Source organism: Platalea leucorodia, assembly GCF_965183815.1.
Source record: "Platalea leucorodia genome assembly, chromosome: 10".
Lineage (NCBI taxonomy): Eukaryota > Metazoa > Chordata > Aves > Pelecaniformes > Threskiornithidae > Platalea > Platalea leucorodia.
Genome location: NC_138832.1, coordinates 16,345,806 through 16,373,029, shown reverse-complemented (window position 1 = coordinate 16,373,029; position 27,224 = coordinate 16,345,806). Strand labels below are relative to the sequence as shown.

The window sequence follows — 27,224 nt, the reverse complement described above, 5'->3', positions numbered from 1 at the left end:
CATGCCCTGGATAACCTAATCTAAGGCCCTACTTGCAACAGAAGCCTGGACCAGATGATGTCCAGAAGCACCTTTTGACCTGAACTTTTCTACAATTTGATATTTCTACATATAGCTTTCTCTCTCTGTCTTCCATCATCCTTTCAAAGTCCATATATCCTGTTATGCTTTCAATCATTCTCGATTAAAAGATGCATAAAGTGCCAGCAGTAGAGTTAGAGATATATTCACTTCTTTTACAACAGTTTTCTTTGTAAGTACAACTCCTCACACCTACCCAAGTGTAGAAATCTCACTTCTTAAGACCTATTTGTCAACACTACAAAACATTCTAAGCTAAAGCATTTATTTTTCCTTATGCTTTCATTCCACAGACTGTTTGCATACAGAATGCAAAATATCTGCAAAAAAGTTTTAAAGAATTAAATGTTTATAGAATATAGCCCATTGATTGACATGTATCTTCAGAGAAGGAAATAAGATTCTTGCTGCAGCCTCATATACTCAACAATTCTCAGAACAAAGCTCTTAAAAATGCATAGCAGAACCCTCCAACATTGTGTGAAGAGAGCTCTTATACAATTATCCTAAATGAAAGCATCCCAATAAAATGTAAACTGAATTTTACAAGAGACAAAATAAAGCATTTACTAAAGAGATGTCAAAATGATCCACCAAGCACAGTACACAGATTTCAGCAAAGAAACGGAAGATAATGGTTAGTTAACACCATTGTCACTCAATTCCTTCCATAAGATTGTTTATTTACCTGAAATAAATCTGTGTAAATTCATTACTGTATTAGCTGCCTGTTATATTTTTCATCAGTTTCATCAATAAAACAAGTGTTACCTTACCACGTCTTCTTTTCCTGAAGTAAAACTCTTGGCGATTCATATTTAATCATTGCCTTGGAGACTGTCCAACAGTTTAACATTCTCAAGAAATCAAGTAAGGCACATACTGCTGTATTTCCTAATTAGGGAGGATAACTTGCAGTCTCTAAGCAATGAAATCTGTATGGATCAGAGGTGCTCAGTAGTTTACCTGAAGTATAGCATATAGCATCCATAATTTTACAAATACATAGATGTAAGTGTTGTAAATGTACAAAATAAAAACATTAATTCTCTTCAGTTTATGCTGACACCAGATTCTGTGGTTATTCTTTTTAAGCAGCCATGATGGCCATTAGTAGGTCAAACAGTTAAAGTTAATTGGCAAGAACTCTGCATTAAGACAACTCAATAGTATAAATGATGTAACTTACCAAGTTATGTGACTGGGGAAAAGCATATTTTGTCAGGACTTCAAATATATCTCTTCTACTGTGCCCTTCTTGTTTTAATGCAAACCGTAAATTTCTCATATCCTAAAACAAAGGCATTATCTTTTAAGTGAACCAAAGCAGTAAGATACTTTTATCTGATGTACAAATGCTATATTATACACTAAATATGATTTAGAATCTGCTTGCAGCACACCTCAAACCATTGAGAATGTCCAGTTTTATTTCTTATCCCATAAAATAGAGCATAAGAATTCCACAAATAAAGCAGTACCACATTCTGTGTGGTGCAAACGCTGCGTTGGCATAAAGCCATCAGAAATGACTGTATCTGATTCACTAAAAAGTCTCATGGGCTGTTGAATGTTTGCAGGATGGGAGTTACTCTATGTATTTAAAATGAAAATTTGCCAATAATCTGTCTAGACAACATTGTTCCTAGCTATTTTCTCATCACTAACGTCAAAAATAAGCAATCTGCGCATTAACTACTAAGAATCAAATGTGTATGCATACTCCATTAATGAGTCAAATAAAGGATCCTGAATTATCCACTGGGAACTCCTCTATGACCGTATTTTTTCGTGGCAACATAGTTGTTTTGCGAGACTAAGGAAATAGAGATATCTGTTACATAAGCTTTTCATCACCTTTACAGCTTACAAAATCCCTATTTGAGGTGTTCTTCAAAGATTTTAGGATTACAAAAAAAATTACTTTTAGAACAAATGAAATAATGAAGCAATGCAGGAATAATGCCCTAAAACAAGACCACTGTGCAAAACCTCTTGTCAATTAGTGATTCAGAAAGGAAGACCAATCCCTCTTCTCGCACGCAGAGAGGACAGTTAAATAGCCCTTTATAGAAAAGGTATTTCCCTGTCCAGTTCCAAAAAAGCTCTTTTTAAATTCAGCTGTGAGGAACATGTGTTTTTTCATTCCTATAAATAGGTAAGCAGTGAGAAAAGGAACCTCTAGATTTCATTTCCTATTGAATTATTGGAAAGTCTTACTTTACAGGTTATATCTAATCCGTAAGAGTTCTCTCCTCTGCTTGAAGCTCCTCCCATTTTTTCAATCCTTGAAATTACACCCAATGGAACATTCAATACCACAACTGGATCCTGCAAGGAAAGTTTGAGTACGGAAAAGATTAATCTGAAAAGAAGACTCAAGCAAAATGTTCTTATGCATTCTAGAATAGAAAGCAGACGTGAAACAGAGGAAGCAAAATTGTGTTTCTGCACTTGATTGAGTCTCCCCTCCCAACATCTTAGGAAGTCTGTACAGTCGCTCTACAGCCTTGAACGTCACCCAATTCAACATGCAACAAAAATGCTTCATTCCTAATACAATATGCAGGAAAAAAGGTGGCAACACCCTAGAAGATGCCTTCTGCTACATACTTCTCATTGCCTCTGCTTGCTAAGGCTGCTTTATTGATATACAGAATCAAGTAGAACAAAATGAAAAAGACATTACTAGTAGAGTTAGCTTCAACCAGAAAGACCTCAGTTCAATAGTCCTAAAACCTTATTTAAAAAAAGAATATTATGAAACAGATAACAAGCGCATTTTTTTCTCTTTCATGTTGCTCCTTATCGAGCACTATTCCCCCCACCCACGCGAGGTTCTGTTCATCAAAGTATTTTTCTTTTCCAACAGCAAGGACGATCAAAATCTTTGTTTACTGATAGCCACTTTAAGAACTATTGCACATCATTAGTTGCTGCCCTTGATCTATCACGGAATAAGTGTAAGGGGAACAGCTATCAAAAAAGCACCAACAGACAAAAGATAAAGGTATCAGTTCAGTGTAAGTGATTAAACTGTAATTTTACCAGGCAAAAAAATCACACTTCTACAACACATTTGACTTTAAAGAACTCCCATTTTTATACGGATTTCTCAGTGGCACAAAGGCAATTACTATTTAGTCATTACACAATTAAGATACGGTTATTACAAACATTACAGACCATTTAAAGTAAAAAGCCACCCATGCAATTCCACAGGCATAAGTGTGCCAAAACTAAAACAAATGAACTGGCCACAAAATAAATCAAAGGCAGTGGGGGTGAAGGGAAGGGGGTTTAAAGCCAACTCATCCCACAGAAGTAATTGTGGTATATTACTCACATTTTCCACACTTCTTAGGTACAGCCTGTAGTTTGTGATGTATACTCTTCCTTTAACGGGGCCATTAAATGGACACATATAAATAACATCCTTGTCTGTAAGAAATGCAGCATTTCTTAAAGATTATGAAAAGAAAAAGTCAGAGCTAAGGACAGCATCAGTTAAGTAGCAGTAAAACAAAGAGAGCTGCACTCCTAAGAGCCACTCTGAGAGATGAATGAATTTAATAAGTAATAAATCTGAATTTTGAATCTGAAATTTGTGAATGTGAAAGCTTCATATACTAAACTTGCCCAAATTAAATCAGCAGATTTCAGTAGCCTTCCCTAGTTACATTTGTGTTCTTCTCTTTCTCAGCACTACGTGGGAGAGGGCAGGACATAGAACAGCGAGTAGATTTAAGTCCTTTCTGTGATTACTGAACCGGTCTATTCACTATCCCAGAACAAATACATTCTTCTGTTTATACTACTACATCTTTCAGTGCTTTGTAACTAATTCTGCATTGAAGTACGTAGTTCAAGTTGTAAAGTGCTTAGGGAACTCACATCCTGAAGAGAAACATTACATTTCAATTTCAGGCAATCAAATACAGCAGGGCCATCAGCAGTGTTTCAGCAAGGACAGTTAACAAAACGAGTACTAACACATACTACTCAAAAAAGAAAGATTTAACTGAAGCAATGCCATTAACAACTTAAGTGAAGCACTACAAACTACCTATTTCTCCCCATCCACTCATTTCTTTAGCCCAATCTATTGATCTGCCTTCCACAACAAGAACCCTCCTTCCAGCATGCTGCCCCGAAGTACAGACAATTTTCATAAGGATCATATCAAACATTCATCTTAGTCCCACACCTTCTCCCTCATGCCTTCCCCACAACTTTCCTCGTTAAAAATGTAACTACTTCCTCTGAACCACCACTTTGGTTTTACCTCAGCCAATCTTGTTTACAAACCCAGCTAACAAATCCTTGGGCAGGGGGAAGGAGAAGCTTCACAAGTAAAAAGACAGGCCACTTCCAGTTGCATTCTGATACCTCAACACAAACTTCCATGAGTGGAAGGCTCCACTCCAGAAAGAGCCTCCACCAAGTAAGAAACCACCGTACACAATATATTAATCTTCCTTATGCTACAACGTTACTGCATGCAAAAGCTAACAAGTGCATAGTAGCTACGTGCATGCCATGTTGTGTCAGGGAAGCATGAGACTGTACTTAGGGCAGTCACAGTTTGGGCTAAGGTTCCACACTACTGTACAAGACATCAATACACAGTGGTTGGTATGTAGAATTCTCTTGACTTTGGAAAGCTTGGAGGGGCTCTCGTCATTAGACACCTGATACTTAGTCTGTAGATACAATTATGGCACACCTTGACTTGCAATTTCTTTGTATCGGAGGATCTGCCATGTGTGGAAACCAAGATTTAAAAGACTTAAAAAGTTATTTGTCATATGATAAAGAGTCCCTACTGCAATTCCTTACAAAAATTCATAACATTTTAGCATGACTTACCCCTGCCCCCAGCCCAAACCAGTCCAAATTATGAAAAAATCCAGTAAGATACATGTATATGCCAGAATCCTAAACATACACCGCGTTAGGCAGCTCTGTAGATTCATACCTGTAACTCTAGTCTCTCCTGGCAGACGAGGTATTTCTTCATTTTGTTCCCAGTTAGTTCCATCTTTTAGAGTCTAAAGAAAGAGAAGTACAACAGCACATCATATTTTATTTACAATTCCTTCAAGTTCCAGATTAAAAAAAAAAAAAAATCTTAAAGGTAATTTCTGCATGGGAAAGAACAGGTTTTTCCAGGGTAGAAACTGACAGACTGAACCAAAACAGGAACACACACCACTATCCTAAACTGTAACTATTAAACATTTAAAGGTTGAGCAGGTCTGAAACACAAGTATGTTTTAGTCTTTCTCCTTCTAAAAGAATAGTTAACCATACTTGCATTAAATTGGAATTAAATTTCTATACTGTAAGTTCTCTGAAAGTTTTGTGCATTTGATTTTCCAAGTATGCTGGGCTTGGAAGAACAAATAACTGAAATCACTTAAGCAACACACTCACAAATGTTACACACAGTCTACTCATTTGTGACTTTCCCATGTTCAGTAGCTTTTAAGAAAGATTAATAGAAAATAATCTTTGTTTTTGAAGAAATGTTTAAAAAGCTAAATAAAACCTTAGTTTTTGTTTTCTTGCATACAGGATACATTTTCTTCAGCCACGCAGAATCAAAAAGCAGAGGGGAATGCCATTTAGATTGCTTTAATGTATTTACCACTACAGGTGAACATTTTAAAACTGAGCCAGCCAAACATAACTAGGTATAACTTATCAATTGCAGTACAGAATCTTTCTACAGCACCAAAAATTTTCAAGAACGCCATAGAATATTTCAATGTAGAAAGCAAGGATAAGACTAAGTATAGTAGAATTGATTTTAAGGAGGCTCTCATAACTTGTGATACAGAGAATATTTCGCCCATCCACTCTGAAAGATATTTAAATCAACTCAGTTAACCGCATTAGAATTTTAGCAATAAAAATAAGTATATACATTCATGAAAAAAGTCATTCAAATGCTCATTTTTCTACCCAAATATGCATGATAATGATCTCTGGGACCTTTGATGTAAAGAACATGAAAAAAGTTACACTCACCCTTTTACTTGAGGAACTCTCCAAGGAGTTTGAATTATATTTAGGTGTTGATGATGAGGCCATACCGGGTATCTGATGAGAAAGCACAAAAATTGGAGACTTAAACATCCTCCTGGACTACATACTATTTACAGGAGAGATTTTAGACTTTGGAGGTCCACAGGTAGACATCAAGAGCTTCCAAGAACGTTTTGCAAGTTACTGTTAATTTTAAAAAATTACACAATGCCTTGTAATTGAATGCCACTATTTAAAAGCATCCAAATCTAACAAGAAATTCATTACTAGCTCTGGGATTGGTTCTTATTATAAGGAATGTTCTGACTCAAGCTGTATTTTGGAATTTAGTTGTTTGAATACTATTATTAGTTCAGTCAACAGACATTAGAGTGCTTGTTTTAAGCAACAGGATACACATACTTGGAAATGCAATGTACTTGGAGCATTTGTATTAAGACTTTTCATTCAGGAAAACAGGAACAAACTATAAAATTATTGCACAGCTCTTGAAATCACAAGCATGTCAATAGACTCAAGTGTTTCAAGTTAAAAAAAAAAAAAAAAAAAAGCAGGAGTTCCACAGTACTTCTACATTGAAAAACAATTCCCCATTTCCTAAACTGAAACTTCAGCTAGCACACCAGAAGGGGGAGTGTCCAGCCTTCTGGTCTGAATAGCCTTGATATGTTTAAAGGAAAAGGATTTTCTTTTTTTTTTTTAAATGGTATTGATTAAAGATAGAATCACATGATGCAGGATTCATCGTCTTAATCATTTCGTGACACTGCACAAGGGATCTCTGGCACCAACACTGGGAAAACGCTCATACTTAAAGTTACTCCAAACAGTAACTTCGTACCAAATTACACTTCCCTTTCACTAGTCACACGCCCTTCATCCATCCGACAGGACATCGGACAGCAATCTTGAGGAGTTTTTCTTTGTTTATTTGTGGGGGGGGGGGGGGGGGAAGAATGGTGGTTACAGACCACACAATTTTTGTTTCCATTCCATAAATGAAACATTGCAGCCTTAACTAAGCACTTTCTCTCCCCTCTCAACACTGGTAAAAGTTTGCACAGGTCTCTCTGCACCATGACAAATCAGCCCGTGCTGCTGCGTAACAGTGGGCTCACAGTGACACTGCAACAGTCCTACACAAGCGACGGATCAGCCTTCAAGATCCGAGATGCTTTGAAGTTCCTGTAACACCACAGGGATGTCTCTGTGCGGGAAGAAGGTGGAAAAACCACAACCTGAAGTTCTACAGGTTTGTTACCTCCTTGCAGTGCCCACGTCTTCCATATCTCACAAAGAAAACATCGGAAACCTGATGCTGTGTTTAAAACTCTAATATTCAGTGATATAGTTTATCACTGTATAAAAACCACACCCCTCCACACAAAAAAAAAAAGGAACCCACTTCAAGTTGAAAAATGAAGAAAAATGCTTTTGAACGCTGCAGAGCCTGCGCGGCCCTGTCACACCAAAGTATGACATCCTTCTGGGGCTCCGGCAGTCAGCTTTCACCAAGCACTGAAACAGAGGGGTCCTGAACTAATTTTAGTGCCATGCCAACAATTGAAATGCAAAGCTATTAGCAATCAACATTGTATCATTTTTCTGGCAAACTACCCTCCACAGAAAAACTATTGCAACACTGGAGACTAATGTTTTGACTATAAAATCAGAAGATTAAGAGAAGATATTTTCACAGTTTTCCTTCCTTGCAATATCTTACATACTATAAAACCTAACAGAGATTTAACTTTTTCTATATTGCTATGTTAACTTGTGAACATCCAATATTTGTTCAGATGACTTTCCTTAATTTATAGGAGCTTAAGTTTTCTAATAACTGGATACTTATGAAGGTAAAAGGTATATTTACTCAGAACCTTGTTTGAAAATGTTTTCCATATGAAGTGGGGTTTGTTCGTATTTTAAGTGAGAAATGCCAGGTGAGACAAAGAGACAAAGGCACAGCAGCCCCAATTTTTCTATGTCAGCATACAGAGTGGTTTTAACTAGAGCTCACATAAATTTAAATTAAGGCTGCACCAACCATGAGAGACAAGTGAGCATAAGCAAGCCCTAGAAAAGTGACTTTTAAAAGATGTGGCAACCCTGAATAGATTTGCGCTGCAAAACGGAAATTTTGACTGCAGCAGGTACAGGCACACCCAAGCTAGCTGTTGATCGTGCAACCGCAGCCACTCCGCCAGCGAAGCCACAGAAAGACAAGCTTCAGCAGAGGTCACACGAGCCCACCCAGGATCCTGGACACTCACCTCAGTGCCAACCCACTGCCCAAGCTCATGAGAACAAAAGCTCGTTTGGACATTCCTCATGCCTTTCAATAGCACCTCCAATCGCAGCGTACTGCTGCTGCTCTCTCAGGGAACAGTATGAAGTGTTTTAAAAGCCTTCTGTTTCCTCCTTTGCTTTCTCTATTATTTCCTCCCTTATTGCACATTCACTAAGTTTTGGCTGAACTGTAGCATTACACGAGGTGAGTTACAATTCTGAAATAATCATCTGACTCCAGAACACTGACTATAACTTTTCCAAGCCTCAGTGTAAATTAAAAGGAATGAGCAGAGACCCTTTCAGAGCCTCAGAAAAATTTCTTTGTAGAACCCGACGATACAGCAGAACGCAGCTCGCCTCCCCTCCACACTGCCACCCCACCAGGCCACTTCAAACAAGATACCTGTGCAGCTCTTGCAGCAGACCTTTGTGTGCGTGCTTCTGTGTATGTAAGTTTACTTCGAGTAAAATTCCCCCAACTCTCCATGACACTGATTTCTTAAAACATACTTTACAGTGAGAATGAATGCACTCACTGACTTCAATTTCTATAGAATATTTCATTATAGAATTATAACCAACTGCTCTGTTTCATTTCCAACACGTTAATGATGCAAATTAGACTTATTCAGAGCTAATTAAGTTGAATAAATATGTATTGAAGGTAAGGTTGTTATCTATCAGATTTTTTAAAAATTAATGCAAGTTATTTCATCAGTATATAAAGTGGAAGAATTCTTTTAATGCTACCTAAATTTTGCTTTGAAATCCAATCACACTTTAAAAACCCAAATACTAATAAGCACATTTATAGACCACCCACATTTCCCTGATTTCTCTAAGTAAACTGTGGTCAAGTAATTAAACTTTACATTATAGAACACCCATTAGACAGCATTTAGAACAGCGTCCACTTCTGGACCCCAGTACAAGACAGGCATTGATAAACTGCAGCGAGTTCAGCAGAGGGTGACCAAGAGGACCAGGTCCTGGAGCGCCTGCCCATAATGAGAGGCTGAGGGAGCTGGGAATCGTTCAGCTTGAAGAAGAGACAGCTTCAGTGGGACCTCACAGTTGCCCACCAGTGCCTTTGAGGTGGTTACCGAGAAGATAGAGCCAGGGTTCTCAAAATGGTGAGTGATGAGAGGACAAGACACAACAGAAACCAAAAAACCAAAACGCACTAGATTCCAGCTTGATTTAAGGAAAGAAAAAAAAAAAAAAAAAAAAAAAAAAAAACAAACAAACTACTTTTGCACCATAAGGGCAGTCCGGCAATGAGAACAGGGCCCAGGACGGCTGCAGTCTCCATCCTCAGAGGTTTTTAAGACCCAACTGAATAAAGCTTTGAGCAACTGGGTCTGATCCTGCTTTGAGCAAGGAGTTGAACTAGAGGCCTCCTGAAGTCCCCTCCAATCTGAATTCTCTATGCTTCTGTGATCTTCAGGCAACAGACAAGATAAAGTTCTCATTTAAAAGTACCCATCAAACAAGAACACACCCTTAAAGAAGTGGACTCCTCTATGTCAAAAGAGCAAAGAAGTTTTCAAAAACATGTAAAATGAACATGAAATATTTCCTTTTATAATATTATTTCTTTTTCTGTCAAATTGTAGAAGCAGCTTCTGGCAACCCCCCAAAGTAATATTGCCATGAACAATTCAAAAACATACTCCATCATGGTCTTAAAATAGCTACAACTTTCTCATTATCACAAAGCAGCAGTAGTCCTTCCACACGGGGAAAAACCTTGCAAGTAGTTTTCCACTGCAAACACATTTTATTCCCCAGCATCCCCCATATGTACTTCTATACTTGCACAAAAACTGAAAACCATACAAACCTCACACTTGTCAGCAGCCGAACAGAAGTACAATTACTCTGCAAATTTAAAACAAATCAGACAACTTTGTTTATTATGTTCTGCTGTTACAAACAGTTCAACATTCTTCCCTGAACCTAGAATAGCAAGGAGACAAAGCAATTTTACTGGATTTAACTTGAACTAATAAACAAAGCTTTGTTAAAGTTACCAGAACTTAATATAGTAACACTACCAAGAAATGTAGGCTCCAATAATCTTACAGTAACAATTAAACTACTTAGGATCTGTATTTTCATTAAAGATGATATTTATACTTGTGCTTCCTAGGATTCATGGGAATGGAGGCACAACAACATTTGAAAGGGTAGGCGCTGAAGGCCAGATTTTAAGAAGTCAATTCAAGAATCCTATTGGCTCTTTATGAATAAATGCTGACAGACACAAGCATATGCCCACAAGAAAATGTAAATAAACTTTAAAACACGTAAATAAGCTTTTGAGGGTTAAGAAACATAAAATGACCAGCTACTCTTTCCTTAAGGTTCTTCACTGCCAGCAGGTTAGAGGATGGGTGCAGTGCAGCTTGGAAAGACCACCAAGACTCTTATAAGCCATGTTGAGATTACATGCATTTACATGTATAAAGAACTAGTTTGTGCCCAAGCACAACATAATCTGCATCTACCAAAGGATTACTACCACAAACATACAAGATCAAGTAAACCGCATCAAGTAAATTATGAGCACCGCTTTCCAAATATATAATATTTTTGATCCTCCATCACTGGATTAAAACTTTGGAAAAAAACGCTTTCAAATTTGCCTATATCAATCACTTGGAGCAATAACAATTTCGACAACACTTAACGTAAAATGAAGTTTTTAACTTCGTATAGTCTATAATGTTCAATATGTTAATCTGGAAGGATTAAGGAAATTAAACTGCTAAGTTACCATACACAGAAGACACCTACAGAACATACTGAGTAAGAGGTAAACATGATGAAAAAACATTAGTGACATATTATTATAGTTGAAACAGTTATTTTGTGTGTGTGTATAAAAATGTAAGGGCAACAGGATAAGCATGAGAATTATTTGCTTTTACCAGAACCAGATTTATCAATACGGTAAAAATGAACAACAAAAAGTTTGACTGAACACTTTCTAGAAGCATTCCGATTTCTGTCACACATCAGTAACCACGACACAGGATAATGCCAAAGTTCTCGTAATCCTGCTCCAGATAATGATTTGTGCAAGAATGAAAACAGCCTGTGCATCTCCAACACCTCTCCTGAAAATAGTTACAAAATTTACTAAGCCCCTTCGTTTGCTGTCATAGTAATTCAGAAAACAATCAGAGCACTTCTAAAAAGAGTTACAATTGGACAATTATAGGACACTTGAAAGCAATCAGTGCATTGGATTAATCATTTAAGATCTGCAAGGCATCTGCCAGTCTAGATAAAAGTGAAGTTATTTTCATCGTTAGACCTGATACCAAATAAGGAAATATTTCAAGGAGAAGAAAAATAGTATCATATTAGTAAACAAATTTTCACTGTGTTCGAGTGGTAAGTGTAAGTTAGTGCAGGTAGACAGAAAAAGCTGCTTGCACCCTCATTTAAACAGAAGATGCAAAAAATGAAAAGTAGGTTTATAATGACAAGGTATGCTGGCATTACATAAAGAATGTAGAGTTTTATTTGGTACAGTAGCAACCTACAGAGCCAGTATGGATATACCGCCCTGTGTTTCCCATAATAAAATTAAAAGCATAAAATACAAACTCCTAAAAACAAAACCGCATCTGTCAACACCACAACTGCACAGAAGAGATAACACATAATACATAGGTTTTCAGAAATAACATATAGAATGGAGCAGAACTCTAGGAATTTCTAAGACAGTAGCAAAATTAAGCTAAGACAACCATGAAGGGAGAAGCAAAGGAAAAAAAAAAAAAAAAAAAGTATTTCACTCTAAGTATTAAGCAGAAAGGAACATAAATCCTTTAAAAAAAATATGGAAAAGCAACAGTCCTGAAGGGTCAAGCCAAAAACAGCATCTAGGTTACCATACCAGAGTCACTGAAATAAGCATCAGCATCTTTAACACTAGTAAGTGAGCATTTAATCTAATGAAGTCAAGAGTAGTCATTCATGTCAGTAAAGGTTAATAAAATTTTAGAATTAAAGATATACAGGGATACAAAACAAGTCACAGGAAAGATCTACAGCAATGAAGGCAGTTTTCCAGATGTCAGCTGTCCCTAACCAAATAGCACCGAACAACCAAAAAGAAACACAGTCAGACCAAAGTACCACAACAAACTAATCAAGCCCACAGAAATAAATACATCTCTTTCACACTCATTTAACCAATTATATTTTAGCACAAAGGAACTATATGCAATAACGGACACAAAAATAAGGTAGCAGAAGTCTCCAAAGTTTAACAAAGCTACAAAACAAACAAACAAACCAACCCCACAAGTAGCATAAGGCAGAGCATTCCAGTTTCAAACAAATAGAGTTAAAAAACAACAACAAAAAAAAAACCCAAACCCAAAAACCAAACCCATAGAAAATCCACACCACAGAAATACTTGCTTATATTTCCAAAGGAAATAAAAACTCCATAAAAACTTCCTGCAACATTGAAAGATACCAATGCAGGGGGTTTTTAGAAGCAAAACTATTTTTTAAAAATAATCATAGAATCATAGAACAGTTTGGGTTGGAAGGGACCTTTAAAGGTCATCGGGTCCATCCCCCTGGCAATGAGCAGGGACATCTTCAACCAGATCAGGTTGCTCAGAGCCCTGTCCAAGCTGACCTTGAATGTTTCTAGGGATGGGGCACCTACCACCTCTCTGGGCAACCCGTTCCAGTGTTTCACCACCCTCACTGTAAAAAATTTCTTCCCTATATCTAGTCTGAATCTACCCTCTTTTAGTTTAAAACCATTACCCCTTGCCCTATTGCAACAGGCCCTGCTAGAAAGTCTGTCCCCATCTTTCTTACAATCCCCCTTTAAGTACTGAAAGGCTGCAGTAAGGTCTCCCCGCAGCCTTCTCTTCTCCAGGCTGAACAACCCCAGCTCTTTCAGCCCTTCGGCACAGGAGAGCTGTTCCAGCCCTCTGATCTTTAATCATAATGATGTCGCTCATGCTCTCTGGCCTGATGCATTTTGACTACTTAACTAAAAAACAGATTTTAACATTTAAAAGTCATACAATACTGACATCAAAAACATGCCTAGAGCAATGCCAATTCAGACATCATAGTTACACGTATTTACTTGTGGCCAGTTGCAATTACCTGTCACTTGTTATGCAACTGATGGCAAACAGAAAGAAAGGAAAACTGATTTACCTGTGAGATGCAAGTATCATTTAAACAGGAAAAGGAAGAAGCTCTATTAAACCACTTAAGAGAGCACTTACGATTTCTTAGCATCAGAGTTCAAGGGCAAATTGTACCTATGATGTACACCAACAAACCACCTTTGCATGTCAAGTCATAACTTCTACCTGCACCTATTCCAGAGTGGATCTTTGGAGTCAACATGGATTGCTAGATCACGGAATCTCCTATTTCTTCTTTACCATCACAGTTACAGGGTGTAAAATCCTTTCAAGTGTAACCTCTTAGTAATGGAGTCTGCAGCCCTTACCTTTCCTCAAGTAGATCCTCATGATTCTACTGATCTGAGACTGGATTATGCCACTAGTGGGTCTTCTCCCTTAATGTCTAAGTGATATTCCCCATTCGCATGTACTTACTAAATCTACATTTTCCAGGGAAACCATATGATTTTTCAAGTCTCTTTGAAAGCCTTCTCAATTCAACCCATAACCAGAACACAAAAAGCATGCCAGCAGTACAAACCTCAATGGGATATTGTGCATGTAGAATGCATACTAGTCTTTGCCCTTCTGCACTGAAGTTTCTAAGTCAGTTAATCAGATTCATCAGTTATGTATTATAAAAAAATTCTGTATCCTACAAAAAAAGTATCACTTAAAAAAAAAAAAAAAAAAAAAACACTTGCAACCTGGAGCTACCTGTTTGCTAAACGCCAATTCTCCAGCAGGCTTCCTGTCTTTAAGAAAAATGCACTCCAGAATCCCTCATGTTGCCAATTCTCTGCTAAACTGTGAACGGCAAGCTGCACCACTCAACAGACTGCCAAATCTGTTTGTGAAGAACCAGAAACACTCCCTCTCCCTGAAAAAGAGTTCTCTTGTTCCCTAATGTGCCCTGTATTTGAAAGGGTAAGTCATTGTCCCCAAAGGACTCGATATGAACAAGTGCAAATGAACAAGAGTTCGCAACAGTCAAGTGACTGCTAATTCAGCAAACAAATTAGAAGTGCACCAGTTGCCTGCCCCACTCCTATTTTATAGGCTCACTATACCAGGTAGTTTTGAAGATACTAGAAGGAAAACCTTGCACTAACAAAAAATAATATCCTGACAGTGAAGTTCTACAAATGGCAGCAAATAGCAACAGCTTGGCAGAAAGCTTGGCAAATATTTTCTCAGTGCCACCAGATCTTATGCACTTCTGTGTATATGTTTCTTTAAAAAAAAAAAAAAATCTTGTCGCTTGTATGTGAAAGCCAGGTACTGAATAAATAATAGCTGGAGGGAGAAAAAAAAGTCTTCAGTTCTGTCTTGATTGATATTTCTCCTGTTTCCATTTGAAGGTTTTCTTTTCCTGTCTTAACTTCTTATGGAATTTGACTCCCACCCTATTTTCAAAGTAAATCACAACTTCCAACAAGACCTAACATAAAAGTTTTAACATTACTTTTCTAATTATCAACCCAATTGCTTCCTTCTTTCAAATTACATTGAAGATGTAGCTTAGGGTGATATCCCTGGCTTTTATCCTGGCAAGCTTTCTTGTGTCAGAGAGCCTGTAATTCTCTTAAAGAGAGATGATACAGAAGGACTTGTGCCAGCATGGACACTAAGTAACTTACCTGCTGATGGACTCTGATCTGCTAGTTAGATATTTCTCATGCTTTATATCACAGTAACAAGGGAAAGCAGCACCCTACTTCAGTGGTAATAAATATAATTATTTGGCCTGTTTTCTAGCAATTGGCAGAGGTCTATTCATTGTAATTTATGCTAACAATTATTTTTGTCCACTTGTACTCACTTATGGCTTTTCCTGTCTTTGTTCTATGCATAGTATCTTTCTCTTGCCATGATTGCCTTTTTTCCCCGACTTTTTCTTAATATTTACTCTGGTATCTGAGTTTTAAAGTGGAAGTTCAGTCATGTGAGTGGATCAAAGAAAGTAGTTTTCCCTCTATGCATGTAGCCCTGTACAGCAAGTAGCTGTTAAATCTAGCTAGATTAGATGGCATGACAGAAGTGAGTGGGTTTTTTTAGGAACCATTTGTCACATTACCTCTAGAATCAGCATTACATCTGTAGGAAACCTATGCCTGAAGGCTGATCCGTGGCTTTCTAAACCCACCCAGTCTATTTTCTCTACTCTGCATTCCCCGCAGGGAATGTATACCTCCCGCATTGTCAAAAGCTGATGCGGTTGACAGGAAAGCCTATGGGATAGCAAATACAGCTTCAAAGTTTTCTATTAAGAAAGCCTTCAGTTGCTCTCTGCTCATTCTTCTTGAAAGATATCCCCTTAGGCCACTGTAGTTCTGTTGCTAAAGATTTAACTGATGATTCCACAAGAGAAATGGAAATTGTATCTGTTATATAATGATATACTGTATAAAAAAAATGACACCATAATGGTTAAAATGACATCCCCCACTCAGGCTTTCCTCCAACTTTCCTTTGAGAACGCGTACAACTGATGCATCAGACTCATCCTCTTTCATCTGCTGTGTTTAGTTCCTTCTTCCACTACACAAATTGCTTCTCTAAATACACATAATACCATGGAGAAAGTGCCATTCTGAGTTTGTCTCCGTTTAAAAAAAAAAAGTAGACTAAGGACTACGATGAAGTCATCCACAAACCGTTCTTTGCTTCAGTCCCCAAGACAGGGGAGATTGGGATCATCCTGCTTAAGACATTCATGGGGCAGCACCATTCTTCTGCGTGTGCTCTCTTTCAAGTAACAGGCAGGTACTTTGCCGGGCACAGAAAGTTTGATACTTCCGTATTCCACATCTGCCTATGTGTGTTATGCATTAATGGGTCCAGCCGCATCACACAGTCTCGAGCACACATCCCTTCCATTCATTATATGCAACAACCCAGCAAACAGATTACGTACCAATTACTTAGATTTTGTTGAAAAACACATACCCCATCTTACACAAAAGGGTAACCCAGTCTACTTGAAAACGCTTACTTTTGTTTTCTCTTGCTCAGAAGCCTCCAGGTTTAATAAGTCATTTCAGTTGTAGAAAATATAGAGACGTCCACTTCAGTGTGAGATGAGAGGACAACAGTGTGTTCATTCCTTCAATTTTCAAACAACATTTGACTTTTGTGCTGCAGCTGGCCCCTGACAGGAATGGAACAGGTAGGAAGACATTGTTAAGCACTGCCAGAATATTTCAATTGACATTACTTTTTTAAAAACTTCAGAAAGGAAGCAAACCCTCAGAACAGTTGTTACTAAAAACATTCTGGAGAAAGGAAACAAACAGTACTAGTTCTTCTTATGTTTTTTCTTGTGTCAGGAGGTTTGGCATCAAGTAGCAAGAACTGAGAAGAACTTTCTCTTCTAAAACTTTAAGATAAGGTTTTGAAATGTTCCTAATGTGTGAATCTTATGCAGACTTGTAACCATGCTTATGTTCCCCATACATATTTGGGCATCTTTCTGCACACAGTTAAGCACTTCCTCTCTCATCCCTTCCCAACAAACAAACAGAATATGAAAGATTTACAGTTACTTCTCATTAAATTAGTCTTGCATTCTAAATTAACTACTGTTAGTTAACGCTGTAACTCTATGTATGAGAAATACATTAACACTAGAGTTTGCTCCACCTCAATGATGGTACAAGCCCATCTCTTCAGCAAGCGCGTCTTTTGGAAGTTTCCTTCTGACCAAACATAGAATGATACACAGTGCAAAAAGGGAAAATTCTGCATTTCAATAATGCCTCTATATCTCATTTCTTGTGACATTTGCCACACAATGAAGCTATGTACAGCACCAGAAGTTCTGTGTTAAGGCTCGTTGCACTTACCAGCTTTGTCAGTAACTGTACAACCTAACTTCTTTAACCACCTAAACCACAAATTAAGATTAAAAAGAAAACTATAGCAGGAAAGAGGTTCTGGTTTTGCAGAGTGCTAATCCTGTACATGAGATATCTGCCCTTCAAAACTGGTTAATGATAAACAAATATATGATGACTACTAGCAAGCAATGAGCACAATACTGCCCCGAAACAGGTATTATGCAGTAGAGCCAAGGTACTTTCTAAACATACGTAGCTGCAATTAGTACCTATCGTAACAAGTCAATCTACGGGCCAACTGCAAAACACTTAACATCTGCGCAATTTTAACAGTGAATTTGTCTACGTTGCTTTCTATAGTACCAATAAAAAATGGGGCTGTGAAAATAAAAAAGCTAATACCTTTCTTATACTTTTAATTACATGTTCATCTGAAAAGAAAAAAAAAAAAAACACCACAAAAACAAAGAAACAAACCAAAAAACACCAATCACACAAAGTAGGAATTATGTTTTTTGACTGCCGCAGCACAAAGACCAGCAAGCAGAAACAGTCTATCATCTTCAAAAGAAGTCATTTCTTGGTTTAAATCAACTAAAAACATTTGCTCTGAAATGCTAGATTTCAGCTTCTCAGCCGTGAACACAGAAAGAAGTCACATGCTTCAGAACAAAATTTAAGTCAGTCAGAAATGAATACTACAGTGGCTTAAAAGTCTGAAAGCGAATCAAGAGCACTCGGGATACTTTCATGTCACGGGAGAGAATTTCTTTTTACAGGAAAGGTAAAAACTACAGTTCAAAGGTGCCTCTGCTAAGCCATGACGCTGGGCTACGGGCTTCTGCAACGTCTCGCTTCCAGCCTGATTCAGCACATCAGGGCGTGAGTCAGGAGAAGCCGAACAGCAACAAACAGCCCCGGCAGCCCCGTCCCACCGGCCGCGGGGCCCCGCCGCCGCTTCGCGGTGGGCGGCCGCAGGTGACCGACTGCCGGCGGGCACCGCGGCCCGCCGGGGCTGCGGGGCTCCCAAAGCGCTCGGGGCGGCCCTCACAAAAGCCTCCGGCAACCCCCAGACCACCCCGGGAGGCGAAGGGGCAAGCGACGGGGGACGCGCGGTGCGCCGTGCCCTGAGGGAGAGGGGCTGGGCCCCAGGGAAGGCCCGGGCCGGCGGCAGCCCCCGCCTGGGCACACCGGCGGGGGGGGAACGGGAGGAAGGGACCCCCGGCGCGGGGAGGGGCTGGGGGCGCGGGGAGGGGGGCGGACCCGCCGGGGTAGCCCCGCTGCCCACCCCGGGCCCCACCGACACTCACCGCGACGCGGCCGCCCTCGCCGTGGCGGGCCCGAGTGCGGCGCCGAGCGCTCCCCGCCCCGCGCGGGCCCACCTCGCCCGCTCACGTGACGGGCCGGCACCCGCCCCACCCCGCGGGGCGAGGCCCGGTGGCTGCCGGGAGGTGTAGGCCGCGCGGCCGCGGTGCCTGCCGGGAGGTGTAGTCCCAGCGGGCGGGGCGGCGGCCGAGGGGCGGTGGCGGGAAAGCGCCGCCGGGGCTGTGAGGGGGAACGGGCGCGGCCGGGGAAGCCCTTCCGAGCAGAGCGCTCCTGAAGGAAACCGCCGGGAAAAAAGGAGGGGAGGAAAGGAAAACCCGGGGCAGGCGTCCAGCATGAAGCAGATCAAGTTGATCGATCGATGGCGTTAATGATCAGAGTCATCCCAGCAGCCCAAGCCGTCTGACGATAAATATCTGCTCCCTGACGATAAATAAAACTGATAAGAAGTAAAAGAATTGGTGATGCAGATGCCAGGAAGATTATTCATGCAAGATTAAAAAAAAATCCTTTATAAAATGGCCCATTGCCGCCGTACCAAGAGCAGCTGTGTACATCTAGAGGGCAAGGTGGTGATTTGGGGACCCTTTGCTGTCTGATGCTGTGGGCGCTCAGGAAAAGGGGATTTATGATATTATAAAATTTTTGATGTTATAAAACGTATTTTTGAGTTACAAAACAACTGTGTCCAGCTTCTCCGGTGGTGTGGCCAGCTCTAACTTGTTCCCTACCAGTGGAAGGACAATGCCTCTCCCGGCTCTCAGGACTGGGTACCACGGAGGAGCTGATCAAAGAAAAAAAATAAAACATAGAAAACAGAACATAAAACAAAAGTAACCTTGGGCTCCTTCATGATCCCAGGCGATTAGGAGCTTCATACTCGGTTTAACCCAGATGTCACAGCTCCAGCAGTGTCTACTTCACACCAGTGCGGTGCCGGCGCTAGATCCTTTGGGAGGGAGATCGTCACCTGCCAGTCTGCAAGCATCATACCAACAACCACCACCTCTGCTTTCCCGTATCTTCCTGAAAAAGTCCTTCTCCAGTTTAATTTTGCCTGTCGTTTGTTGTCTACGAACAAATAGTTACACCATCTGAAGCGCCGACTCTGAGCTAAAGGCACTTTGAGAGGAACCATGCATTTGTACCAGACAAGATGTACTTTCAGAAGAAGCCACAAGACAATCATTTAATTATCTGTATTCATTACTTTTAGGTGTCTCCTTTACTATCAACAATTTACATCTGGAATTCCAAAAACTTTAGAAAATCAAAACCAAAAAACCGCAAGGGAATTGGGCTGGTGCCTCTTATGACAGAAAAAATGTTTCTGGAGTAAAAAATATTTTTCTACAATAAGCATGGAACTGTGTGTTCTACATTAATAAGCAGCAGAAGCAAGCAGTGAGCAAAAGTAGATGAACTGTTAGTTCACCTCCCTCATGCAGGCAATCTTGTCTGTTGTCTTCTGGTATGCTACGCCTGTGCTTCTGACAACATCCTTTTAGTAAAGACTAGCTAGAAAAGACTAGCTTTCAACCACTATCAGCAGTCCTGGCTAACCGGGAGGTTCCAGTCGACTGGAGATTAGCAAATGTGACACCTATCTACAAGAAGGGTTGGAAGGAGGATCTGGGGAACTACAGGCCTGTCAGCCTGACCTCGGTGCCAGGGAAGGCTATGGAGCAGATCATCCTGAGTGCCATCACAGGGCACGCACGGGACAACCAGGGGATCAGGCCCAGTCAGCATGGGTTTATGAAAGGCAGGTCCTGCTTGACCAACCTGATCTCCTTCTGTAACAAGGTGACCCGCTTGGTGGATGAGGGAAAGGCTGTGGATGTTGTCTACCTGGACTTTAGTAAAGCTTTTGACCCCACTTCCCTCAGCATTCTCCTGGAGACACTGGCTGTTCATGGCTTGAATGGGTGTACTCTTTGCTGGGTAAAAAAAAGGCTGGATGGCTGGGCCCAAAGAGTGGTGGTGAATGGAGTCAAATCCAGTTGGCGGCCGGTCACAAGTGGTGTTCCCCAGGGCTCAGTACAGGGGCCAGTTCTGTTTAACATCTTCATTGATGATCTGGACAAGGGGATCAAGTGCACCCTCAGTAAGTTTGCAGATGACACCAAGTTGGGTGGGAGCGTTGATCTGCTGGAGGGTAGGAAGGCTCTGCAGAGGGACCTGGACAGGCTGGATCGATGGGCCAAGGCCAACTGTATGGGGTTCAACAAGGCTCAGTGCCGGGTCCTGCACTTGGGTCACAACAACCCCATGCAACGCTGCAGGCTTGGGGAAGAGTGGCTGGAGAGCTGCCTGGCAGAAAAGGACCTGGGGGTGCTGGTCATCAGCCGGCTGAATATGAGCCAATAGCACCCTGGCCTGTATCAGGAACAGTGTGGCCAGCAGGACCAGGGAGGTGATAGTGCCCCTGTACTCGGCACTGGTGAGGCCGCACCTCGAATCCTGCGTTCAGTTTTGGGCCCCTCACTCCAAGAAGGACATGGTACTGTAGCGTGTCCAGAGAAGGGCAACGAAGCTGGTGAAGGATCTGGAGCACAAGGCTTATGAGGAGCGGCTGAGGGAGCTGGGGTTGTTTAGCCCAGAGAACAGAAGGCTAAGGGGAGACCTTATTGCTCTCTACAACTACCTGAAAGGAGGTTGTAGCAAGGTGGGGGTCAGTCTCCTCCCAGTAAGTGATAGGACAAGAGGAAATGGCCTCAAGTTGCACCAGGGCAGGTTTAAGTTGGATATTAGGAAAAAATAGTTCACCAAAAGGGCAGTCAGGCACTGGCACAGGCTGCCGAGGGAAGCAGTTGAGTCCCCATCCCTGGAGGTATTTAAAAGACAGGTAGATGTGGTGCTTAGGGACATGGTTTAGTGGTGGACTTGGCAGTGCTGGGTTAACAGTTGGACTTGTTGATCTTAAAGGTCTTTTCCAATCTAAATGATTAAAGAAATAAAGAAAAATTCACTGATGCAATTTTGAAGTCTTGCTTTGATTGATTCCAGTGTAGTATTTGCAACTGTAAATCATAAATCAATGTATTGGTTTATATATATACATTTATATGTATAGGTATACATTTATTCATCTTCATATATGTGTGTGTATACACACAGAGGTTCCTTCTTATTTGATCATTCATTCAGGGTTTCATTCAGATCACATTTTAAAGCTTTTCTCTGACATCATGAAAACTAGAAAGATTATATTTTTTTTTGCCTTACTCATTTCTGACACCTCATGGCTCAGATCACTAAATGTGCTCTCCACAAATGCTCTCATAAATTTCTTTCCATCAATTTTGTCCTAGATCTTTTCCAGCCTGGCTTATGCCCCTTGCATTTCTTTAAAAAGACAAAGTCTCAAACAGCCTCTTGCTCATATGACCTTTAATGATCACAACTATTATTCCACCCTAGTCTGTCAAGTGAAATACTCTCCACCCTTGTTCGGTGACTGTCCTCTCCCTTTTTTTCCTCCTACATTTCTAACCCACCTACTGGCATAGTTTTGAGGGGCTTTTTCTTACACGCCTTCCAGCTTCCAGTAGATATTAATCAGGCCTTTCCCCTTGGGTCGCTGCTCTAGTCACTCTGTGTTTTATCCCCAGATAATGTGTGCTACAACCACAGTTCAAGCAACAATTTCCACTCAGATTTTTCACAGCTATGCCGCTTCACTGCAGACTGGCATGCTTTCCTAACTAAACTCTTGGCTTGTGTCTCTGTTACCTTCTTAGGACTGTTCAGTGGGACTTCACCTTCTGCTGCACGCAGTCACGAACGCCCCGTGAGTCCCACACCTGCATGGTCAGACGCCCGAAGATGATGTGAACTGGAAGAAACGTGCTTTGAGTCACCTGACTGATGATTCACCTGATGGCTATTTGGATCCGCAAGACCATACGTTATTAAAGTTCTGCCTGTGAGTGGGGTTCTGGGATGTTTAGGCTGTCTCTGTATTTCTGAGCCCGGTCCTCGTTCTTTTGTATTGCAGCATATGGTGCCTGGGTTGTAATCAGCCCAGACGGCACACAAATACTCCAGCCTCCAATCCCTGGACCATCTGGATAAAAACTGGTTAATTGACAACGCTGATGTCATTTTAAGCTCAGTACAGTTAAAATAGTGTCGACTCTTCTCCCACAAGTACTCTCTACTTTATCTATTACGCTATTATCTGCCTGTATGTAATCATCTTTGACTCAGACCTTTCCCTAGCCCTTTATGTTCAGACTATGTCTAAATCTGTCCGTATAGCTAAAAGTCCCATCTTCTCAGATCTCAATTACCGCAACATCCTTTCCTTTGGCCTTGGAAAATATAACCTTGTCTTGCTCATACTTATTGAGAACGCTGCTACAAAGACCATTTTTCTTAGTCTGTCATTTTCACCGTGTTATTCCTCTCTTTCTGTCCCTGTGCTGGCTCAGCCTACTCTATCATGTCGCTCCTTACCTACGTGTCTTTACTTTGGAAGCCCTGGCTAGCCTGTCTTCACCTTACTTGCCATTTCAAGTCACTGCTGAGATCTAACTGCAGCTCCAGCCAGCTCATGATGCCCGTTTTCACAGCCCGCTTTTAATACGTTTAAACAGGTTCTTTTGTGCATGCTTTTGGCTGCTTTTTATTTCCAAAGATCCTATAAACAGCCCAAAAGTTACTGATAACTTTTCTTCAAAACTCTCCTTAAAACTTTTCTTTCCTATAACGTCTACGACACAGCGTCACATTTCTTTATGCTGCCTCTCCTGCCTGTATTCCTCAGTTCTCCCATTTTGTACTTTGTAAAGCTCTCAGGGCAGGACCATCCTTTGTGTTGATTCTGATCCATAACAGGGTCTTGTAGCGCTGTGGTAATGCAAATAATAAATACACACGTGGAACTGAGGTGCCAGGGAGAACCTAGGTATTATGAGATTGATGACAACAAAGTGCAATTTGAGAGGTTTTTTTCATTATTTTTTCATTATTCATACCTGATAATAATATTAACTTGTTTTCCAACCATTTTGGAGAGTAGGGGGGCAAAACCAAGTGGAGGTGGGGAGTCTGCATCCTTAAATCAAGCCCCTAGATCAAGTTAAAGATGATTGATATCCATCTACATCGCAACAATTTTCGCTTGGTTATAGTTGCTGTTGTGACAGATAAAATGGAAAAGACAATGTAATGTTAAACATATCATACATACATAGGTACGTCTGTACGTTCACATGTGTACATTTTTTTTTTTCCTTTTATGAGTTAGATATTAGAAAAGATACGGTATATCAGTGATTCTTCTGCTTTTCTAGCACTGTGCCACTTACACCCTTTGTTTCCTGTTATTGTCCTTTGTTTGCTAACTTGGTGTTTATTTTTGTCTCTGCTAAATAAAGACTGCCAGATTTAATTCTTTTAAGCTGTACTTTAAGACCTCTTTAACCTATTTGTATCTAGCTTTTCCCTCAATTAGCCTAATCATTTCTTTATCAAGTAACACGTTACCAAATAAAACACCTATAGCACCCTAAAAAAACCCCTCTGCCCCTTGCTGCTGGACTCACAACAGCAATAAGGTGAGTTATATAAGAGGCTAGTTGTATTTCTGGATCCTGCAACTCCCAGGGGCTGGAAATAGCAATTGTATTTTGGGAACCGTTTTCAGAAACACTGACTGCATGTACCTACTTGTTATTGTGCAGTCAGGCAGATGCTAGCTTTCAGGTACCTAGGGTTTGCATGCACAGTACTGCTGCCGCCAAAACCTGGCACGTGGCAAGTGAAGCATGCATATACACACATATGTATGTATATATGCCTATATATATACACACATCTGCTGTGACTAGTGGACGGATACCTCCTATTAGATGCTGATTCTTTGTCTTCAAAGACAGGGAAAATTAATATCAGGTACTTGCTGATTCTATATTTAGGTAGAAAAAAAAAACATTCTTTTCTCCCTGCAAATATTAGAAGCAGTTAGCATGTTTTATTTGAGAAATAGCTGCATTTCACAGGAAGGCAAACTCATTCTCGCATGTATCATACCTAATTTGCATAGTAAGTAAAAGGTTTTAAGAGAACTGGAATGAATTTGGATGAAAAGAACCAAACAAATGGAAGTTAGTAATATCCACTGAATTACCAGAACTATTAGTGGAATTAATTTTAGTACCGTCAGAACAATGCCCCAAATTAAGAGAAATAGAAGAACATCCTCTTAAATTAAATAGCACACAAAGGAATAAGTTTCCAGTACACTTAAATGTAAATTGCAATAGAAAGTTACCTGTTAAATGTGTAAATAGGGCTCATAAAACAGAAGGACCTTTTAGACTAATACCTGTTAAGTGCTTTTCTTGTGCTCTGAAGTTCTCTGAAGGGCTGAGGTTTCATTCAAATCCCGAAAGAACTCTAGTGACCCAGGGCAGCTGAGACTGCAGCAGTGACGTGGTTAAAGTTAAAATGCCTTGTAAAAGCATCGTACGTTGGCATCAAACAGTTCGATCAACATAAAAAAATTGTATAAGATGGACCCCCCCCAACACCCTCTTTCGATTGTCAAAGTCCACACATGTACAACTTAAACTGCAGTAGTGTCTCAGTCACTTAAAAATCTGCATGTAAGAGGTATTTTAAGCATTATTTTAAATATGCCAGTGAGCACAACAGAGATGGGCTAACAGAACAGAGTTAATATATGCTGTATTCAGCAATACTCTTTGTTTTACAGTACAAGAGTCACGGCAGCTGATAGGGCAGGAAGGGAAACATTTTCACCAGCATTTACTACTCACGGTGGAATAGTTGTGCGTTTTGAAAACGCAGCACAGACCCTCTCTGCTGCCATCCCTCAGCGAAGAGGAGTTAGCTTTAAAATTCAGACAAGCTCCGGGCAGCAGACCGCAGTTGCTGAACACTGAAGAATCCCGAGGTCACAGGACCAGCCAGAGAGCCTGCAGAAAGATCGGCGCTGGGAAAGCCCTTCCTCTTTCCTCTTCAGAAACATGCATCTGTTTAGATCAGAACATATTTTTGCTTGATTTCCACGATAGTATTTGGTGTCATATTGTCAACAGAAGTGACTGCTTATGCAGGATAGGAAATCAATGAGTTTGCAAGCTGTTCCAGGCACCACTACCCACCAGAGCTTTACTGATTTCTCTCTCTAAAGCCCAGTTGATCCATTAATTCGGAAGAAACTCTGCACTCTCAGGTGTTGGTGATGAACTTCAGGTTGGATTCAAGCCTGCGTCAGCAGAGGCTGCCAGTGCATAGCTAGAGGAATTGAGAATATAGTTTATTTTGCTCATGCTCTTTCTTAAGCTCATGCTTTATTGATTTTGGTTTAATTCAAATTTCCCCAACTATGTTTTGCAGGGAAAATGGATCTAATCTTGTTATTCTAAGGTGTTATTCTTCATAATAAAAAAGAAAACCCACCACCATAGTCAGTTTGCCTAAATACGTCATGGTGGGGAGAAGAGAAAGTGGGTTTCAGATGCAATTTTCTTTCCCACTGAGAGAGAAAATTGCCATTTATTGGCAGGATTAAAAACAACTGGCATTCATGGCATTAGCAGGAATCTCCATTGCAGCAGTCAGTGAAGGTTTTTCTCTTAACTCCCGTGGGACCAAGGATCATTCCCGTGGGACTGAAAGAGCCATGCTGCTGTGGATCAGCTAGCCCGGCTCATCTTTGCACTCTAGTGAATAGGAGAAAATCATTTTAATATGAAGCAGAATTTCTTTAGTTGATCTAATGAGTGAAACAAACCCCCTCTCAGCTCTGCAAAATCACTGAGACAAGTGGGGTCTTCGGAAGCCCTGAATATCACATCAGATGCTGATATAGGTTTCTTCAGACAATTAGCAAAGCTTCAAGCAGCCACCTGAAAGAAATAATGGCTTTTATTGGAGCTAATGCAGTCATTTCTTCCATGAAGCTTCTTGTGAATAATTCTTGCTGGAAAAATTGTACATGATTTCTTTTCATTTATATTTTAATGCAATTTATTATACAACAGCGACCTCCATTCAGGGTTCAGAAGATCAGAGTACTTACAGTAATCTTCACAGCACTTTGTATCTCCAGCTACAGCTTACATTCACAGCATGAAAAGAATAAGGAGTTAATGTACCAAATCAGAAAGTCTCTGTGTGGCAGTGTTAATCTCAGTGTTGAGTTATTATTTATTAGTAGTATTATGGTAGCGTCTAGAGACAGGGCCTCATTGTGTTGGGTACTGCATAAAATACACAAAGAATATATTTGCTCTCTAGAATAGCTCACAGTTTAAGTTTGAGGATGATTTGAGGATGTGGACAAGAGGTACTACAGCTATCATTACTGCCACAGCCAGAGGCAAAACTCTTTTCATGCTTATTGTGGATGCTGACACCAGGAATAAAATTACCTACTGACAGACAATTAAAATGAAAACATTATTCTGGGATCAGACCTCAA

At 40.3% G+C, this 27,224-nt stretch overlaps 1 protein-coding gene across 10 annotated transcripts in view; it reads right to left on the bottom strand.

The window, feature by feature from the left end:
• Positions 1 to 18,834, bottom strand: part of MTM1 (myotubularin 1) — a 46,594-nt gene extending 27,760 nt beyond the window's left edge. For 7 of the 10 annotated variants that reach the window (XR_014229354.1, XR_014229355.1, XM_082323285.1 and 4 more), the window contains exons 1-7: positions 18,754 to 18,834; positions 16,600 to 16,755; positions 6,115 to 6,186; positions 5,060 to 5,132; positions 3,428 to 3,522; positions 2,302 to 2,412; positions 1,271 to 1,372 (exon numbers count right to left, since the gene is read on the bottom strand). Coding sequence is in view for 8 of the 10 variants with exons in the window: in XM_082323285.1 (XP_082179411.1) it covers positions 1,271 to 1,372; positions 2,302 to 2,412; positions 3,428 to 3,522; positions 5,060 to 5,132; positions 6,115 to 6,177 (444 nt within the window). In the remaining 2 variants the exon portion in view is untranslated. Of the gene's footprint in view, positions 1 to 1,270; positions 1,373 to 2,301; positions 2,413 to 3,427; positions 3,543 to 5,059; positions 5,134 to 6,114; positions 6,187 to 16,599; positions 16,756 to 18,753 lie in introns of those variants that run through there. The other 3 variants (XM_082323287.1, XM_082323286.1, XM_082323291.1) reach the window with 3 other exon arrangements.
• Positions 18,835 to 27,224: the final 8,390 nt, after the last annotated feature.